At 45.2% G+C, this 15,952-nt stretch overlaps 1 protein-coding gene and 1 long non-coding RNA gene across 3 annotated transcripts in view; one reads left to right on the top strand and one right to left on the bottom strand.

The window, feature by feature from the left end:
* The window catches only part of VAT1L (vesicle amine transport 1 like), a gene marked incomplete at its 3' end in the record, with an annotated part of 143,702 nt that extends 134,662 nt beyond the window's left edge, over positions 1–9,040 (top strand). Inside the window, exons 8-9 of the mRNA XM_079907165.1 lie at positions 6,962–7,045; positions 8,942–9,040. Of these exons, the coding sequence (XP_079763291.1) occupies positions 6,962–7,045; positions 8,942–9,040 (183 nt within the window). The remainder of the gene's footprint in view (positions 1–6,961; positions 7,046–8,941) is intronic.
* Positions 1–15,952, bottom strand: part of LOC307178707 — a 369,464-nt gene that overhangs the window by 292,549 nt on the left and 60,963 nt on the right. The window lies entirely within an intron of this gene.

Raw genomic sequence — 15,952 nt, 5'->3', positions numbered from 1 at the left:
TGGACTTGGTTGAACCACCAACCAATGGTACAAGATCAACTCTGATGGGTTGCGGTCCATTGGGGCGAAATAAACAAATCAGGAACACATTTTTTAGACTGTGAAACTCTTTATGATGGATTAGCCTATTTAATAAGGGAAACTGTGATTCCCTCAGGGCAGAGAGAGCATGTCTGTTTCAATCATTACTCCACACACAACTCCTAGAAAAGGGCTTTGGCACTGCTGGATAAGTGACAGAATGAATGGATGGACAGAAGAGTTATCATCATTTAAGATATTAAGAAGATGAGGGGCAAAGAGGTGAAATGACTTGCTGGAATGACATTAGCGAGCCAAAGCAGAGCCTAGGAATCAGGGATGTTCCCACTGCCTCTTGCCCCCATCCACTTGGGATGGTTTATCAAGGCAGCCTCCCAGGGACAAGAAGTGTCAGAAAAGACTGAGATGGCCTCTGTGCTCAGGATCTTGGCCTCTTGAAGTGTTTGAATGACATGACTCAAATTTCCTCCCGCTGTCTGGATGGGAAACCAGCTCCAGAAGAGATGGACTGACTGTGGCCAGAATCCCTAGCCCTGGGAAATCCAGCCTCTGGCCAGTCACGCAGCTGGCACTGGCGTCTCAGACTGGGTGTGGGGGACCATGACCCTGTTTATGAACAGACTCCACCAGGCCATCCAGGCAGCACCAAGCAGGCCACCAAGATACAGCTACCTGGGCCAGGGGCACTGGGACCAGGGATACACCCGACAGAAACCTCTGGGCATGGCTCAGCAACGTGAGTCTCACTCTCCCCTCAAATCAACTTCCTCGTTCATTCATTCATTCATTCCGGAGGCTGTCATGTGCCAAACACGCCTTTGCGCTGGGGTCCCTGAGATTGGTGCCATCTTCCTGCCGTCTATGGCTGCACTCTCCAACACGGCAGACCTGAGCGTTTGAAGTGTGGCTGGTCTCAACTGAGACACGCTCGAAGTGTAAACTACATCACGGATTCCAAAACCTCAGTACCAAAAAAGGAATATAAAATATTTCATTCATACTTTTGATTGTATTGAGCATATACTGAAATGATGATATTTGGGATAGATCTGGTTAAAGAAAATATGTTTTTAAAATGAATCTCAGCAGCTTCTTTTTACACTTCTTACTGTGACTAATTAGAGAAATGTTAGTTCCATTCATGGTTCACTTCATATTTCTATTGCACAGCAACGTACAGGAGAGGCTGATGGGCAAGTTCTAAGCTGGGGGTGAGGGTGACGTTACTAGCCGGTCCAGGTGCCGGGGGAGCCCAAAGGACACTTAGCCCAGACTGTGAGGGGCGGGGGTGGGCGGTGAGAGCAGCTTCCTAGAAGAGTTCACATCTAAATCAACAGACAAATCTGAGTTAGTTCCAGGACCAGGGCACTGTGGGAAGGAACTGGGTTTCTACATCAGCACAAAGCTGAGAAGTCCAGATGTGTCTCCAGTGATGGGAGTGAGGGGGGTAGACAAGGGGAAGAGGAAGCAACAAAGCCAGAAAGGGCAACAGACATCGGCTCCCAGAAACCGAGTCCAGGGCTGTCTGGCAGAATTATCATGTGAGCCACACACAAAGCTTTAAATTTTGTAGTAGCCACAGGCAGAAAAGTAGAAACAGGTGAAATTAATTTTATGTTTTCTTTAACCCAGGATATTAAAAAGGCTATTGTTTCAATATTTAATCAATGTCAAGGAGAGAGCTTGCATTCTTTTTCATTATGATTGTCTTTGAAGTGTGCTGTGTATTTCACACTCCCAGCACACCCCAGTTTGGACCAGCCACAGTTCAAGTGCTCAGCGCCACACGCGGCTAGTGGCGACTGTATTAGGCAATGCCACGTCCACTAGACTTTTCTCTTGAATGCAATGGGGAGAGGTTCTAAGCAGAAGAGTGCCTTAGACAAATCTCCCTGGCAGCGAGAAGGGAGACCAGTAGCTTTCTGGAGGCTGTCACCACCATCTTCTGTACCCTGTCACCTACCCAGGCACCTCAGTTCATAAACTGATAACTTGGGAGCAAAATCTCTCTTTGCAGACTTTACCCTTTGATGATGTTATTGGAGGGAAGTTTTGGGATGCAGACAGCAGAGCCCCATCTTGGGTTTTTCCAGAGTCCTGAAAAGGGCAACTTTCCCTCTCTCAATTCCTACGTGGTTCCCACACCATTCAGAGGGCGACCTGCGACAGATTCCTGCGATTTTTCATCCTTGGGTTTCTTCTCTGTTGAAACTCTGATGCCTATACTCACCTAAGAGTATAGGTGCAGATAAAATGAAGCAAGATATGTAAAATGCCTCACGCTGTGCTTCATAAAGAATTGATCAAAAAATGGTAGTTTCTTTCCCTCTGAGAGTTGTCATAAAAGACTCTTCACATCCCCAAGAGCAGCCCAAGAGGATGTAAACTCAAACAGCATGACTGGGGATCAGACTCCTAATCCTTTCTCCAACCCCCATATAAGGAACTTCAAGGAGTCAGTCCCTTTCAGAAAGCAATGTCCCAAAAATATGCAGGTTACAGACTGCCCAGCTGGGAACTTTTTTCTAGCATCTTAGTCAGCTTTAACTGGTAAGAAAACACCTTTTCGGTTTCCCTGGGCTCTACCTTATTGGAGAAGCAGTTTAAAAACTGTTCCTAATCTCCAAGGAGTTTCCAGGTGCTTAATGACTTGCCAGGGTAATAAACAACTGAATTCTGGGAAACCATTATGTGAGAATCAAAGGAAGCAGCGTGATCGGGGCAGAACTGGGAAAAAGCATTGGTTTTTGAAGTCTGCCAAATCTGAGTGTGAAGCACATTTCTGTTGCCAATAATCATGTAGTCTTTGGACAAATTGCTTATGTCTTTGAGAACTAAGGTACTTATCTGTAAAATGGGTACAATATGTATCTTGCAAGATAAGAATTATACATTCAAGGTAACAATGTATTAATTATCTATCACTGCATGACAAATTGTCCCTAAGACCTATTGGCTTAAACCAACTTATAATCTCAGTTTCTGTGGGTGAGGAATCTGGGTAGGGCTTAGTTGGGTCCTTCGGCTCAGGGTCTTTCCCAAGGCTGCAGCCAAGGTGTCAGCCCAGGCTGTGATATCATTTCAAGGCTCAATTGAGTAAGGATCTGCTTCCAAGCTCTCTCGTTGGCTGTTGGCAGGATCCAGGGCCTCACAGGCTTTTGAACTGACGGTGTCAGTTCCTCACTGGCTGTTGGCTGGAGTTCTCCCTCCATTCCTTGCCATGTGGGCTTCTCCACAGGGCAGCACACAACATGGCCATTTGTGTCATCAGAACAAGAAGGCAAGCATAGCACAGGGAGATCAGCTCGGTGCTTTGTGACCACCTAGAGGGGTGGGATAGGGAGGGTGGGAGGGAGGGAGACGCAAGAGGGAAGAGATATGGGAACATATGTATATGTATAACTGATTCACTTTGTTATAAAGCAGAAACTAACACACCATTGTAAAGCAATTATACTCCAGTAAAGATGTTAAAAAAATAAAATAAATAAAAACACGTCAGCCTTTAAAAAAAAAAGAAAAAGAAGGCAAGAAGAGTCAGAGCAAGAGAGAGACTGGAAGACAGAAGTCACAGTCTTTTATTTTTAACTGGTAAGAAATTGATTTTTTGTTGATGGCCGTTCTTACTGGTGTGAGGTGATACCTCACTGTAGGTTAGTTTTGTTTGGTTTTTCTTTTTAATTATTTATTTATTTATAGTTTTGGCTGTGTTGGGTCTTCGTTGCTGCACGCGAGCTTTCTCTAGTTGCGGCGAGCGGGGGATACTTTTTGTCGTGGTGCTCGGGCTTCTCGTTGCGGTGACTTCTCTTGTTGCGAAGCATGGGCTCTTGGCGCCTAGGCTTCAGTAGTTGTGACACATGGACTCAACAGTTGTGGCTCGCGGGCTCTAGAGCGCAGGCTCAGTAGTTGTGGTGCACGGGCTTAGTTGCTCCGTGGCATGTGGGATCTTCCCGGACCAGGGCTCGAACCCGTGTCCCCTGCACTGGCAGGTGGATTCTTAACCACTGTGCCACCAGGGAAGTCCCCTCATTGTAGTTTTGATTTGCATTTCTCTAATGATTAGTGATGTTGAGCATTCTTTCATGTGTTTGTTGGAAACCTGTATATATTCTTTGGAGAAATGTCTATTTAGGTCTTCTGCCCATTTCTGGATTGGGTTGTTTATATTTTGATATTGAGCTGCATGAGCTGCTTGTATATTTTGGAGATTAATCCTTTGTCAGTTGCTTCGTTTGCAAATATTTTCTCCCATTGTGAGGGTTGTCTTTTCATCTTGGAATGACATTTTGTCACTTTTGCTGTATTCGGTTGGTTACAAGCAAGTAGCTGGGTCCAGCTCACATTTAAGTGGAGGGGACTACACAGGACTGTGAGTCCCAGGAGGTGGTTGGGAGCTGTTTTAGAAGCTGTCTGTCACGATATTTAAAGATTCTCAGTAAATAGTAGCTGCTGTTAAGACTGAATACAAAAGCATTTGGAAAGCATCATTCATCACAGAAATAGGAGAAATCTCCTGGATTATGTATTAGGGTGAGGAAATTCAACAATCACATGACACTGTCAGTCTTTTTAAAAGAGGTTGATTCTAACCAATGCTCGCTTATCCAAAGACTGCATTTAAAGATACATTTAGGGACCTCCCTGGTGGTGCAGTGGTTAAGACTCCACGTTCCCAATGCAGGGGGCCCAGGTTCATTCCCTGGTCGGGGAACTAGATCCCACATGCTTGCAGCAACTAAAATAGTTCACATGCCGCAACTAAGGAGCCCACGTGCTGCAACTAAGGAGCTCGCCTGCCACAACTAAGACCCAGCGCAACCAAATAAATAATACATATTTTTAAAAATTAAAAAATAAAGATACATTTAATTTATATCAAACAGCAGTTTGATAATATGTTACCAGATAACAATGTTTGGACATTAGAATTAAAAAGCACCCATTCCCCCTACATAATGTTTTATCATATATCCAAATCCCTTTCTAGTTATTTTAGAATGCCCGTTGTTTTTATGGGGATGTAAATAAAAATATGCACCTCGATTTTCTCATCTAACAATATTATAAAGACATTTAATCCTGCTGTACATTCTTTATAATTAGCACCTTAACAGCTACAAAACATTTCCATTCAGTAGATAAATGTCAGAGCCATGGTTTACTTAACCATTCCCTTATTCTGTGACATATAAGTTGCTTCAAGGTTTTGCCATTGAAAACAATCGAGTATCTTTTGCGTGGTAAGTTTTTTCCCCATCATTTGAATTGTGTCTTTAGGATAAAGTCCCAGAAAAGCAATTCGAATACGCACATTTTAATGGCTCCGTCAAGTTTTTATTCAAATGGGAAAATGGCTTTGGTTTTTATATAGCAAACACTGCTCCATCAGCCCCAGACTGAGTTCCTCAAAGGCAGACACCCTAGCTTACTTTAAAAAAAAATTTTTTTTAAACCATAGCATCTATAATTTGACTGTACTTCAATAAAAAATAAATTCAAAAAAAAAAGCAATCTGACTCTGTAAAAGATGACACAACTAAATCTACCTGCATAACAATAATTGAATGGGAGAAACTTGCCAACTAAAAGAAAATACTTTCAGATATAGTTAAAAAAAACTAAATGGACTTCCCTGGTGGTGCAGTGGTTAAGAATCTGCCTGCCAATGCAGGGGACACAGGTTCGAGCCCTGGTCCAGGAACATCCCACATGTCGCAGAGCAGCTAAGCCCGTGCACCACAACTACTGAAGCCCGCACACCTAGAGCCCATGCTCCGCAACAAGAGAAGCCACCATAGTGAGAAGCCCGCGCACTGCAATGAAGAGTAGCCCCTGGTCGCTGCAACTAGAGAAAGCCCAGGTGCAGCAACAAAGACCCAACGCAGCCATAAGTAAATAAATAAATTTATGTATTAAAAAAACTAAATGAAAACATATGCTATCAATAAAAGATATGCCTAAAATAAACCATAGCATCTAGCCTATAAGCAACATGTAGTGAACATTTGTGCACTGAATGAATGCATGAACAAAAATACTTAAAAATCCGAGACTTAAGGAAAAATATTTCAACTAGATCTATCGCATTTTTTAAAATCAAGAAATGTTGCATTTCCATTTAGATTTCACTAAGAGATGTGGAGGACTTACCCATGCCAAGCCCTGGCATTCTGTTGCCCTTTCCTTATTTTATTTTATCCTCACAGCACCCCCTAGAGTTCATTTTCCATACAGCAACAGAATGAAAGGCTCAAAGGCTACATCAGATTACATCACACACCTGCTTTTTTCAGAGGGTCCCAGGAGGCGTCTATGTATTGATATTTGTCTGACAAGCTCCCATCACTTGAAAAGAAACAGAAGGTCCTCTTCACTGGGGAGAATACTAGTTCTGGGGAAACCTCTGCTTAGGTGGAAACAAAATTTCCACTCAATAACCAGGAACCATGGGAATTTTCCTGAATGTAGTTCAGCCTCGGTGATGGGTCATTTTAGCCAAACTACGAATCAGAGTTATATAACACTTAGGTAAGCAGGGCGAAAATGACCCTTGAAAAATAATTTAATTGGTCAAAATTTACTCTGGCTAATGTTCCTGGCCCCTGGGCAGCGTGTTAACTCTTGGAATTCTATAGGACCCTCCTCCCCCAGCCTTTTTTTTTTTTTTAAGAAATGTTCATCTGTTTATTTCCGGAGCTATCACTCTCATTTTTTAGACTCAGGAAACCGAGTCGCTTGCAGACAGTGTGAGTGACAACCAGAATTTATTTGCACGCGCTTTTGGAAACCATTGCTAGTTTAGCTGCTAAACTTGAACCGCAGCGCCCCCTGGTGGACAGAGGGTGGTTTGGCTTTTCCAGGCCTCTTGCCACCTGGGCGACATCTCATCTAACTGGCGCTTTCTCTCCCTGTCTCTCAGGTGAAGGAGGCCATGCAGCGGATCCACGACCGAGGGAACATTGGAAAGTTAATTCTGGATGTAGAAAAGACCCCGACTCCGCTGGTGAGTCAAAAGCAGAGGTATCCGCTCAGTTCAACACCAGACGGTTCATCTGGTGTAGGCACAGGTGGGATGGAGGGAAGTACAGGAAGCCCTCTGCTGGGCTGGGGCTGGTGGGGGGAGACCAGAGGTAATGAAACGAATGTGCAAGTGAGGGATTAGTCACAAATGGGATGAACGCTAATAAAGAAAGGAAAACGCTCCGGTGAGAACGTTTCAGGAGCAATCTGAGGTCAGGAGAGGACAAGACCACACCCGTGTCTATTACACCTGCTCACTCTTGGCTGCACAAGCGGGAGAAATTCCTGGTAAAATTTAATAAATTCACATTCAGATACCCAACAGCATGATGCCACCTGCCTCCAAAATGCCTCATGATGGGCCCATGGCTTTTGTTTTCTCTTACCAGGACAATACCCTTACACGCAGGGACCCCACCAGGAGTGAAGCATGTCACACTCACATCCCAGACACTCTTGCAAGGGTCCCTTGAGGGGCTCTGCGGTGTGGCGGTCGACACAGAGACTGCCACCAGACTGCACAGATCCAGAGGTGGGGCAGGTGGACAACCATCAACAAGCCATACGCAGAAATGGGACACTGCAGCTCTGGATCGGGCCACAAAGAAGGGCTCGCAGGAGGGGGTCTGTTCCCGTGAGGAAAGTCTGGGAAGGCTTCCCTGAGAAAGCGGGCTGAGCACAAGAGGAAAAGCAGGCATTGAGTAGGCAGGCGGTGGAGGGACGGCGCTGCATGTGCTGTGGCCGAGAGGGAAGTCCAGCTCCAGATCAGCCATGTGGTGCGGGCGGGGGGACTGAGATTCAGGAGATGATTCCTGTTTGTAAGAATAAGTGGGGAGAGCAGAGGTTCAGGGGTCAAGGGAAATTACCTAGCTCAGGTCTAGGACAAGAAGAGAACTCCGAGGCACCGTTCCTGAAGGGGGCTGTAAATGGATAGGACTAGGATGTTCTGAGCATCTGTCGTGTGCTCAGCAATTTGCCAGATGCTTCAAGTACATCATTTCCCTTTGTTTCACTTGGCTCCCATGACAACTTTATAAGGCAGGTGGGTTTATCCTCGTCCTAACGGTGGAGGAAATGGAGGCTCAGAGAGGTGTGACAAGTGTGCCAGGTACTAGCAATGACAAGAAGGTAGGTGGGTAGGTAGATAGATGGTAGATGGATGGATGGATGGATGGATGGACAGAACCAGAAAGAGTCCACATCTTCACAGAAAGGACGTTCCCATGGGGGAATATAGACAACAAAGTGGATAAACCCACATTTGTTACTAGTGTGCTTCTGGCTCCTAGGAAGTGACAGCATCAGGCTTTGAACCCTGGCCGGTCGGCGCAGTGGACGCTGTCAATGCCCACCCATGCCCTCGGCACTCATGGTTCCCCTGCACGCCGGTGCTGTCCTCCTGCTGGCCGCCGCCCCTCTCTGCCTGAGCGCGTCCTCTGGCCATGGCAGAGGCTTGGGTTATGCACAAAATCAGCACTCCCTGGCTTCTCCCCTGCTCATGTGTCCCCCACTGTCCCCCAGTGGTCCCCAGCAGGACTGAGCCCAGTTGCCCATGGCAGGACCTATTAACATATCCCGTGCCAGCTTCCTTGCCTTTTCTGTCTCCTTTCCTCACTCTGACCTGTGCTTCCTGGGATCATCTCCCAAGCTCTGGAATCATCTCCCCAATTCCAAATACTTGCAGTCAAATGCTTTCTCAGAGCCTGCGTCTTAGGGTGCCCAACACAAGTCACCTGGTACCACACTGCCTTCCTGAGGAATCAGGTGACCCTAGCGCTCAGCCCTCAGAGAAATCTTTCTCAAGGGCCTTCATCAGATGCTTGAAGAAGGCAGGAGACAGACTGCAGAACCCTCTAAGAAGTCCTCTGCTGCATTACAGATGGCCAATGACAGCACAGAGACCAGCGAGGCGGGCGAAGAGGAGGAGGACCACGAGGGTGACAGTGAGAACAAGGAGAGGACGCCCTTCATCCAGTAACCCGGGGCCCGGGCAGGAGGGCGTGAGGATGCTCTGGAGAAAGAGGACCCGGCTGAGAGATCTCTTCTGCGCCCCAGTGAACAAATGCTGTAGTCCAGTGTGTGCTGTGTCTGTCTGCTGTCAGCTGAGCTAAAAAGCTGTTGATCACTGTTGTTTTTGAAATTAAGTGCCAATCCCATTCCATGCAGTATTATGTCCTTCCCCCATCTGTGTGTTACACTCTCCCCACTCCCCTGTTTCAAAACCATCCATCTTTGGGTCCTTCTCGACAGTTCTAGAACAGCCTTGCAAATTGATACAAGTCCACAGGTCCATTGCTTAAGAGACCAGACATGGGCAAAGACAAGTTTGGATTGAAAGGTGTTATCACAGAGCACTGTCCTAGAATTCTTCAGGCCAATGACACTTTTTGCTGCCAGCCGCCCATGCTTCTGCAAAGAGCGCTTGCCAATTTGGCTGGCGGAAAGAGGGTAGGCCAGGAGAGGTTTTCACAAGCCCGTAAGTTTAGGATCTCTCCAAGTTGTACTGTCCTACTTCCCACTGAAGAGGCAACCTCCTTACATTCATTCAGGTGTTTCACGGTCAAAAGGTTAAACCAACCTCCCCTCACCCTCTGATGCTTGATTCCTTCACCGGTTCTTAACCATAAACACAGGGAGATAGATGTGGATATTTCAGGATAGAAGATGGGTCAACAGCCAAAGTATGAGGACCAGCCACAGAGGTCCCTCCTCTGAAACCATATCTCATGAGCAAAATCCTCTCCCCGCCACATATATTTAATTTTAAGAAAACTCACCAGGTGTGGGACTATTTCAAAGTCATTACTGAGACTCGCCTATGTTTGCACACTTGCCATTGGCATTACCGATTCTGCTCTTTTCATTTCCTGGTACTGAATAGCAGCCTTTACCTTGGATCCCCCAAGAAAGATCTCCTTTGTAGACCATATTTGGGGGGAAAAAATCAGTGAGTATCTTTCTTCTTGCCAAAGCGTGTTCCAACGTGTCACAAACTAGCGATACAAAACTCGATGTTTGGTACCTGATGCCAAATGTGTGTTCCTCTCCTCTGAAATATAAAATTACGGTGCACACTCTTTGCCAGGCCCTGCTTTCTGGAAATCCGGTACCAAATTCCTTGATCGCACAACCCTGATTACGTTCCCAGCTCCCAGACTCCTAAGGAACCCCCCCCCCCCGGCCCCACCGCACTTGACCCAGCTTGAGGTGAACAGTCCCTCTGGAGGGACAAGAGGCCCAGTGTCTCCAAGGGGGGGTGGGCTCCTCACCACGTCTCCCAGTCCTGTTGGCCCAGAGGGTGGACTCCACCACTCATAGACCAAACCGGAGACACAAGGAGCCCGCGGTGTTAGCAGCCCAACTCACTTGCGTTCTGGAAGACTTCCGAGGGCTCCTGCATTGCCCGACCTCTCCACCAATGAGCCTTAGGGTACACCCCACACTTCCCCCAAGATGGCAATGAATGCATTTCAGCAACTACCTGTTTTATTCCCTAAGTCCATTGGTAACAAACGTCACCTCATTAGTCATGTTCTTTTTTTCCTATCCTGAGCTTGTGATGATGACTTATTTATGCCAAATATTCACCTGAAGGAAGTGTCTCCTCACTGTGAATGCACACGTAAGCTATGAAGATGAGAGAGGGCGGCGCCACCTCATGAGCCCAGGGATGAGAGCATCTCAAAAGAACACACCAACATCAACTTCTCTTCTCTGGGTCACTTAGAAAGATAATGTAGAGGTTGTATCCCCCCAACATGTTTGCTAAATGCAGTACTATTGGTCATGTTTTTCCCATAACCAAGCCCTCAATGAGGTCTTAAGAGGAGCCGTTACCCAAGTGACATTGCTGGTGAGCTGGCCAAAGATGGCATTTTTTAGGGCTGGAGGAGCAGAGACCCACTGGCCATACCAGGCCTCTTATTTGCCAGGGGAGACGGAACTCTCCATTCAGAATCCAAACGGCCTTTGTTACATCCAGAGGATTAGCATGAAAAGACATTCTTCCCCAAATCTGTTTTTTCAACTATAAGGTTTAGACAATAATCACAAATTATGCTGGTTAATTAAAGAAAACCCTTTTGTCTCCTTGGTATACAGAATGAGAAGAGAAAACTAGTGTTTGACCAATAAGACCAACTTATGCCATGAAGAATAGGGAAAAAAATTAAAGTATCAAAATTAACTGTTTAACACACTCTCGTTCGAAGCATCTTGTTTGCTGTCACTTGACTGTTTTTCTGAAGGAAGTACACAGAATGTCTCAGGTTGCCTTAAAGGAACTGTGAAGGCTTCTCAGTAATTTACGTTTGATCGGAGGGAACTGAAACATTGTCTAACGTATTTGTGGCTTTAGAGCTTCTGTTATATTGTGCCTACAAAGCAAATTATGTTTACATAAAAAAATATGAATAAAGTATTCAGCATAGCATAACCTCGCCTGGCATGTGTTACTCCACATATATAGTTGTTGCAAAAATGGCCCCAATATTAAAACACAAGGCATGGGTGAATGAAAAAGAAAATATAAAAAACATGTCATAGAAGAATCTTCAGATGAGAAACTAAAGGCTATGTATAGAAAACAGGAGTCAAGATGAAATAAGCCTTTAAAAATACATTCGGCTTCCCTCAAGCAAGAAAATAAGACACCACTAAATAAAAGAACTATTAAAGGCATCATGTAATAATAGTAATGATAACAAGAATAACAATAATTATAATAGTATTTATGATACCTACTATACGCTATTAAAAGATATATATGTGTATATATGTGTGTGTGTGTGCGCTTATATGTATACTCTCTTACCCTCCCAACAGCCCTGAGAGGTGGGGTTTACCATTACGCCCATCTTATAGGTGAAAAAACTGAAGACTGAGGTTTTGCACTAAGACCACAGAGCTGGGAAGTGACAGAGCCAGGATCTGGAGCCAAGGTAGAATCCACGCTCTTAACCACCCCACCATGCATCTTGGCTTAAATAAGGGTAAAATGCAATGCATTTCAATGACTATCCCTTCTCACTAGAAACGGTTCAGGGATTCCCTTTCCTCTGATTTCAAGGATATGTTTATCCATTTGTTTTGCTTTGTAGCAAATAATATGCACACCAAGAAGCATTTTTTTGTCTGGCCCTCGATCCAAGTGTTCAGTGAAGTGCTGATTTCAAAACTCACACACCTCAACCATTTTCATTTTCATGATCTAACATCCTCAAGGTTATCAAAGAGATGCACAAAAGTGAATATCCAAGGGGAAAGATTTCATGAAGGAGGAATTCATGATTAGGGAGGCTTGGCTGTATTTACTATATTTCTCAGCAGGAAGCCAAAAAAATTAGAGCTAGGTCCCATGTCAATAAAACACCACATACATAAACCTGAATTTACAAGGTAGAACAGTTAGTCACCTTGTCAGTGAAATTCTTACAAGATCACTGTGCAAAGGATTTTCTCATTATGTTCTCATTTAATGCTCATGTACTCCATATAAGGCCCATGGCCTCACATAGCCAGTGGTGGTGTGCTGTCACATGTAAACACAGTCCAGCAAGAAAAACTGGAATCTAAACTAAAATCCACATCTTCCCTTATAACTCTGAGAGTGGGGAAGAGGTCTTGCAGTTGGGAACAAAATTCTTTTCAGCCATGTGGGTGAGGTTAGAGCACAAATGGAGGTAAACCTTTCAAAAGCCATTTGGGGCAGAAGGAAACAGTGTGAAAGCAAGAAGGTGGGAACATTGAAGGGCGTATAGGAAGAAAGGAGAGTACAACAGTAGGTGAAATACACTCACGTGGAAATGGAGTGGAGCTGGAGAAAGGCATGATGGGAAGTCCCAACTGGGCATGGAGGTCTTTGAATGACAAGTGAATAATCTTGGATTTCCATGGGAGAGAACAAGCATGTACAATGGTGTGACATGAAAGCTTGCGGGTGTGGCAGGTGATTACAAAGAGTAAATGTAGGGTTCAGTGGGAGGAGGGATATAAGATGAGCCTAAAGGGGGTGCAGAGATAGACGTCAAGTTCCTTGATTCCCCTGCCCCGGTTTCGGTCCTCCAGAATCAGACACTGAAACAAGGATTTGAAAGTCAGCAGTACTGGGAGGTGATCCCAAGAAGCACGGATTGGGGAGAGGGAATGTAAAACAGGAAGGGAAGAAGCCACTTCAGCGTGGGTTGGTGAGTAGGTGACCGCTGTGGGAGACCATGGAGCTGTCCCACTTGGTGAGGAAGGTGTATTTCTCCATTAAGTTCCAAGCATCATTGGATGAAAGTGACTCCTAACAAGCATGTTGGTTCCCTGATGCTCTTCCATCTTGTACAGCAGGTCTAGAGGAAGGGCAGAAATGGACACCAAGATATGTAACAAGGATTCAGAGAGGCAATGTTAGGGGGCAGAGTGGGGTGCAAAGTAGGGAGGGGCCAACTCTGTGATGGAAGATGATGTCCCGGAAACTGTTCATGGAGGAGGTGATGCCTGAATGCAGTCTTTTAAGCTGAGTGGGTGTTGTTCATGAGAATGAAAGCACACAGCATAGTGCCTGATACCTAGTGAGCATGATAAACATTAGCTTCCTTTCCTTACTCCTGTTTGCCAGGGCTGGGAAAATGGGATGCTTAGGAAATATTCAGTAGCTTCTTTTAAAAAAAAAAAAAAACAGATAATATACAGACCTCAATATTTCACTTCCAGGTTTGCTTGTGGGAAAAGAAATAAGTTGTTATGGACTAAATGTCCATAATTCATAGGCTGAAATTCATAGGCTGAAACCCTCCCCTCCCCCACATGAAGGCATTAGAAGGTGGGCCTTTGGGAGGTAATCAGGATTAGGTGAGGTCATGAGGGTGGCACCCTCATGAATGGGATTAGTGCCCTTATAAGTTCATGAGAGACAGCTTGCTTCTCTCTCTCTCTCTCCTGTGTGGATAAAAAGATATTGACAGTCTGCCACCCAGAAGAGGCTCTCTCAAGAACTTGACCGCGCTGGCACTCTGATCTCAGAATTCCTGCCTCCAGACTGGGAAATAAGGTTTCGTGGTTTATAAGCCACCCAGTCTATGATACTTTGTTAGAGCAGCCTAAACTGTCTAAGACATAAATGTTTTTGCATTCTCTGCCTTGAGCAGAATGAGCAGAGTTCCTACTACCAGCCAAGCAAAGATGCTGGGAAACAGGTCCTATGGGTTATTCAAATTGGCTCCCAAACACCCAAACACGGGAGTGACTCAGATAGGGGTGAGTGAAACCCCAACATACCACAGGCATATGCACCCACATGTGCAGAGACTGAGAGCACCAACTCTGGAGTCTTGCAAACTGGGAATCAAATTTGGGCAAATTGCTTGGCATTTGAGCTTTCCCATACTGAAATGGGGAGGATCATATTGTCTAGGTCCTAGAATCATTATGAAAATCAAATGTGAAAGTGTGTAACCAGATTGAAACCATGACCTACAAGTTCCAGTCTAGAATTCACATGGCAGATGCTTTCAAAACATGGTTTTTCATTCACATCAAACACTAATCAAATACCTAGCATGTTCTCAACACAATAGTTTTAGTGTTTTAGCGGGAAAAATAAATACATAGTCTCTTCCAGCCATTCAGGAGTTTACCACTGAAGAATGTAACAACAGTAAGTTTTATCTTGCATGCAAATGGCAATTTATCTGTAGAGCCTGCCTTGGTACTGAGAGCTGGTTGGGTTGAGTGGTGAACAGTGCTGTATTTGATGAACAATGTCCATCAGGAGCAGGGGAGGAAAGCGGTCCAGGAGAAGAAACCAACTTTAGGCACATTAGGGGGAAAGTGCAGGGCAGGTTCATGGAATGGTCCATTTAGCTGTTGCGTGCATCGAGAGAAGAGACAAAAGATGAATAAGACTGGATTATAGAAATCTACTAATACCCCTTCAAAGGTTCTGGATTTTGTACAAAAAGCAAAGGGATTAATCCAGGGATTACTGGAGAATGTGCTCAAGTAAGAGGTGACCATGGGAAATCTCCCCCAAATGAACATGATTATTTTACTTGGTCCAGTTTTGGGAGGCAGATCAGATGCGGGGGGCATGTTGGAATCACAGTTCTTTAGCTAGTCCCCCAAAGCCCATCCGTAGTCTATCTGGTCAAGCGGCCACTAAACCGGCATGAGTGGGAGAAAAAGAACACCTCTCCCTTCCAGGAGTGAAACAATGAGGGACTGGTGAGGCAGGCTTTTTCTGGAGAAATGGGGACATGTCCATGGGAGGCCCCCCCAAAGTAAATCACTACCTTCTGGAGCTGGGAGTCAAAACCAACATAGGACAACGACCCATGGGGCATACTCACAAACACCCATGCTCAAAAACCTTGCAATCATTTTCAAAAATCTGTCCCAGCTTAGAGATTTCCATAGAGTGAAGTTGAGTCAAGGCAAAGCATGACAACAAAACTAACATTTACTGAGGATTTGCTATTCGCCAGGCATTTTACACGTACTCTTAACTGAATCGAAACAATACCCTGAAAAGTAGATATCATCCCTGCTTACAGATTAAGGACATGAAATTCCAGAGAGGTTAGGTAGCCTGCTCATATTCACTCAGTCGCAAAGTAGAGTTCTGTCTAGAACCCAGGACTCCATATAATAGAAAGGTTTCTTCCCAGAAGCTGGGGAAGATAGGGACTAGCAGTTCCAACCTAACACCCTCCTGGTGAGGTGTTCCCTCCTCTCCTCTCCTCTCTCCCCATCACCCCCTTCCTCTCCATTAGCTCTGGTGTAAATCAAGGTACTCTCGGGAAGGTTCTGATTAGCCAGCTTGGGTCACATGCACATCCATCAACCAATCACTGAAGCAGAGGGATGGCTATTCTGATTGGCCAGCCTGGGTCACATGCCCACCCCT

The sequence above is a fragment of the Stenella coeruleoalba genome, assembly GCF_951394435.1.
Source record: "Stenella coeruleoalba genome assembly, chromosome: 20".
Taxonomy (NCBI): Eukaryota; Metazoa; Chordata; class Mammalia; order Artiodactyla; family Delphinidae; genus Stenella; species Stenella coeruleoalba.
This window is presented reverse-complemented; position numbering and strand designations above follow the sequence as displayed.